The 4,971-nt window shown below is 45.5% G+C and overlaps 1 protein-coding gene across 1 annotated transcript; it reads right to left on the minus strand.

Moving 5' to 3' along the window:
• Window positions 1-637: 637 nt before the first annotated feature.
• Window positions 638-3,214, minus strand: LOC115074829 (macrophage-expressed gene 1 protein-like). The gene is given in 2 exon segments (XM_029574719.1): window positions 638-1,890; window positions 1,893-3,214. Coding segments are annotated over 2 exon segments (2,169 nt in total). The 5' UTR covers window positions 3,061-3,214; the 3' UTR covers window positions 638-889.
• Between the last annotated feature and the right edge of the window lie 1,757 nt (window positions 3,215-4,971).

Below are 4,971 nucleotides of genomic sequence, written 5' to 3' on the forward strand. Positions count from 1 at the left end.
GACCAAAGCTGAATTCTGTGAGTTGAATGTGACAAAGTGCAGATGAAAATCAACAAACACTGAATTGCTTTAAATAAAAAATAGCTCCTATTTTGCATGGTAACTTTTTGCTTTGTCCTGTTAGTATATCTTCCTTTCTTTTTTTGTCTACACTTTTGCTACTAATTCTATTGCAATACTAACTTGAAAACTCTTGGGCCCCTGGCTCTTATTTGCATGCATTGTGGAGAATTAATGAATGTTAAGGGCTGAAGTGTCCTACTATATTGGAAAGCAAATTCTGAGAGATCTGAGACTGCAACAGAAAGCAGGTAAGGTGTGTCACTGCAGTGAGTTCTCAGTACACATGGGGATTTCCCTTCAATATGTGGGGAAATGCTCTCACCCTGGCAGGATCACAAGACCAGCATTACACAAAGAAATGCAGGAAAAATCCTTTCATGCTTTACAACTCACTATCATCTTAGGAATGGCAACGAAGTACTTGAAAGGTGTTGCTAATGAAGCAGATGCAGGGTGAGGAGGACAGTAGAAATGGGAAGAGAGGCTGCGTGTCTAAGAGCTGGATCCATTGGGAGATTAAGATGTAAAAGAAATCCATGCTAGAAAAAGAAACGGGAAGCCCTGAGGTCTTTCTTTAAACAGCGTTTTGTGCTGAGCATGTAATATGCAGTCCTTATGATAACAATGCACGTGTGCTACCCTCTTTAACAGATCCCCTTTAATAATGTATCTTTAGCTATGTCCTCAATTAGAAAACAATGTGTTGATGTGTAACCTATAGATAGACCTGAAAATGGAGCAATGATGTCAGGATTCCCAGGAGGAGCAGTGATAGTCTAAAACTTCCTGAGAGGAAGAGTGAAATTACCTACCCACCTGCTGGCACTCAGGCCGAGCTATCAGTCACCGTGTCGGGATTGCTCTCTATAGTACCGTAGCTTTCATGGTTCTCAACCAGGTGCCTTGGCTGTACCTCTTTGAAGCCCCGGTTCTTGTAGTGCCGGACACCATAGATCACTGCTATTATCACAGCTGCAAGCAGAGCTGTCACTGCAATGGTGATGCCTGCTACTGCACCTCCACTGGGCCCCCTTGAGAATTCTGGGTTGAGAAGCATGGATAGTTTCTCTTCATCCGTGGCATTTGCTAACTTCCAAAGGTTGGTGCCTTGCAGCTTCACCCAGGCTTTGCTGCCTTCAGCTCGCACCAGCACAGCCTGTGAAGTGCTGGAGTTGAAGGATGGAGTCCAGAGGAATGGTGGGAGGTTGATGGGAGGGAGACGTTGGGCAAATAATGTCCCTACCTGCAAGCAGTACAGGACCTGGCAGCCATCACTTATGTAAGCTTTATGCTGGCTATATCCCGTTGGGCACTTCATGGGGTAGTCAGTGGGGTTCTGGTAAAAGAAATCCTGCAGGAGTCCTGGACTCTGTCCCTTTAGCAATCCGGTCAGGGGATTGCCAGATTCACAACTGAAGAAGCCTCCAAATGGCACAGAGAACTGGAACCCCATCTCATAGTCATCACTCACACATACTTTTAGATTCTCAAAGAGTGATAGTGGGTAGAAGTAGGAGGGACAGGCATTGGTGCCTGTAAGAGGGTTCACCTCACCGACGCTGTAAAGTCCGCCAAAGAGGAAGCCAGAATTCTGAGGCACTGGTGCCAAAGCTGCACACCAGTAGGCGTTGAAATGCACCTTGCTGGAGTAGTAGTTGATACCACATTCCGTGTGACAGCATTTAGCAACCAGCCAACATCTATGGCATGATTTATGGCATTCAGTTTTTGGTTTGGTCACTGACCGCTCCTCACCATGCATCAGGATAGGGATATAGTTGGGTGGGCAGGAGAAGTCACCTGTTAGTGGGTCTTGGTGCGGTATGATTGGCAGAGCTCCTCAGTGTCCTCCCCAAATAACCCTTGGCATTCCTGGTAGATGCCTCCAAAAGTGAAGTTGGTGTTAGCATCCTGGCATGACCCATCATCCACATTTGCCTGAAAGTTGAAGTTTCGTGAATTGATGTTGACACAGCCTGGGTGTGTGTTGACGGCATAATACAGGCGGATGGCACGCTCCAATGTAGCTGCCACTCGTTTCACTGTGGGCTCGGGCAAATCTGATAGAGTTTCTACATTTATGAAGAAGGGAAGAGGAAGACCAAACTTGTCAATGGACACCAGTCGGTTTGAGATACCCTCCTGCCACTTTTGGAGGGTGATGCCTGGATAGAAGGGTATACTACCATGGCTCTCAATCTTAGAATCCACTGTGTTCTCCATGTAGCTCTTGGCGACATCGTCCAGAACCTGGGTGCCACCACCAATGCCAACATTAATTTTGCTGAAGAAAGTAGCAGATGCTGCGGCAGTGACAGCTGCTTTGAGACTGATATGGTCCAGCATGAAGGTCTTTTTGATCTGATCCTCCTGCACCAAACTAGCCCCAGCTTCCAAGCTCGTCAGAACATGAGTCCCATAATTCAGGACAAGAAGTTCTGCCACATATTCTGCTTCCCTGCTCTGGTTGTTCTCCAGTTTATTGCCAATGTCGATTAGTTGTTTCTTGAAAGCTGAGTCAAAAGCAAAGTTGGGGGCAGCCTTAACAGAATAGATGTGATGGCGCACCTGCACGCGTGTGGTCACTGTCTGGTCGTAGACATTGTGCATTTTGGTCTCTTGACTGCTGCTGGAGAACTTTCCATTGACCAGCGAGAGGAAGGAAGCCTCAGCATTTATGGAGCGGGAGAAGCCATCGGTGTAGTTGAGCCAGCTTTCAATGAGCTCCGAGTTTATCTCCACGCTGCTTTGTTTGCGGGCAATGACATAGATGTCATTGGGGATGATGTAGTCCCCGTCTTCGGTGGTTCGACACAGGGAGTAGTTTACGCTCATCACAGTCCCCATCTCCACGTTGCGCAGGTTGTCCCAGCCACCTCCAGGCAGTACCTCCAGCACGTTTGCCCCCAGTGCCTTCTTACAGTCCTGGAAACCATAGCCCTGCACCTCAGAGGCAGCAGAATACAGAATCAGCAGAGCCACGAGCAGGAGTGGCATGGCTGAGTGAGTGCGTGGGGAAGGGAAGAGGCACACGGCAGCTCAGTAAAGGACCTTCTTCCCCTGGTTGCCTTCTGTGCCTTTTCTTTCTTTTGTATCTGCCTGGTTCCTGCCTTTCCTTTCCTTTCTGTCTGTACCGACCGACTTGGCTCTGTATCAGTGACTGAGCTTTGAGGAAGTAAAAGGCATGCAAATTAGCGGGAAAGAAAGGGGCACTTTGCCAGACTGCCACTGTCCTATCAGATTCTGCCATTGCTAGAATGGAAATTCCAAGGCACGGGGGAGGGATGGTGGTCAGAATAGGAGGAGGCGTGGAGTGGAGTCATCAACCCAACCTTTCACAAACTAATCCATAAGAGAAAACAAGGAAGCAGAACACAACTTCTTTTAATGAGTCTGCCCCAAACAGCAGGATCTGCTGATCAGTTTCACTGAGGAGACTGCAGAACAGCCCCCAAAACTTCCCCTTTTATGTTTAAAAAATGTGCGTGTGTGTGTCAGAGAGTTAGCGAGAAAGACAAAGGGTGCATGTATGTGCAGGTAAGATAAAGGGTGTGGGCATGTAAGAGACTGTGTGTGTGCGGTATGTAATGTAAACATGTGTGCATGTAAGGCAAAGGCTCTGTGTGTGTGCATACACGTATGTGTATGTATGTGTGCATGTGAGGCAAAGGCTCTGTGTGTGTGTGTGCATACACGTATGTGTATGTATGTTAGGGGAAGGTGTGTGCATGTGAGGCAAAGGCTCTGTGTGTGTGCATACACATATATGTATGTATGTGTGTGCATGTGAGGCAAAGGCTCTGTGTGTGTGTGTGTGCATACACGTATGTGTATGTATGTTAGGGGAAGGTGTGTGTATGTGCGCGTGTGCATGTAAGGCAAAGGCTCTGTGTGTGTGTGCATACGTGTGTGTGTATATGTATGTTAGGGGAAGGTGTGTGTATGTATATAAAAATAGGCTCTGTGTGTGTGTGTATATATATACACACACACTGTGTACACACTCTGTGTATGTGTGTATATATATATACACACACACACAAGAAACAAGCTGTCTGGGCTGTCTATGTGTGTGTGTGTGTGTGTGTATATATATATATATATATATATATATATATATATATATAAGAAACAGTGTGTGTATGTGTGTGTAAATAAGAAACAGGCTTGTGTGTGTGTCTGTCTATATATAAGAAACAGTGTGTGTATGTGTGTGTAAATAAGAAACAGGCTTGTGTATGTGTGTATATATGAAATAGGCTGTGGGATTATGTATGTATATATATATTTAAGAAACAGGCTTGTGTGTGTCTATATATAAGAAACAGGCTGTGTGTGTGGATCCATGAAAGCTGAAAACAACTAATTTGTGATTTTACGATTCTGTGAGTTTTCTGATTTGGTTTTAAATATGTGAAAGTCAGTGGTTTCTGAAATGCATTTACATATGAGTAAAAATGCTGGCTCCAAGGAAGGAGGATGCACTTTGAGTGGGAGGCCCAGGGCTGGGTATTCAGTGTAACACATCCAGAGAGGTGCTCTGCAACATATACCCTTCTAACTTTAGCCAGGTGGTGCCGAATATCAGTGGGAATTGTTTGTTTCCACTCAGAGTAGAGAGGAATTTGTATATTTTCACTGATCCTGCACAAGAGAATATAGCAGAGAAAGTGCAGCCTGTTTTAGAGCAGCAGACAGGTTGGTGTGAATGCTGGGACATCCCAATACGCACACAAAAAGGGAGTGAATTAGCAGAAGTTTGAAACTTGTAACCAGAAAAGCCAGTCTTCAAGGCTTCAACCTTGGCTACTGTCCATTCACACATCTTTCATAGACATTCATACTCCAATCATCTTTACAAAATCTGTCTAAAGTGGAGAGCATAATCACATTTATTACCTCATGCTT

The sequence above is a fragment of the Rhinatrema bivittatum genome, chromosome 13 (genome assembly GCF_901001135.1).
Source record: "Rhinatrema bivittatum chromosome 13, aRhiBiv1.1, whole genome shotgun sequence".
Lineage (NCBI taxonomy): Eukaryota > Metazoa > Chordata > Amphibia > Gymnophiona > Rhinatrematidae > Rhinatrema > Rhinatrema bivittatum.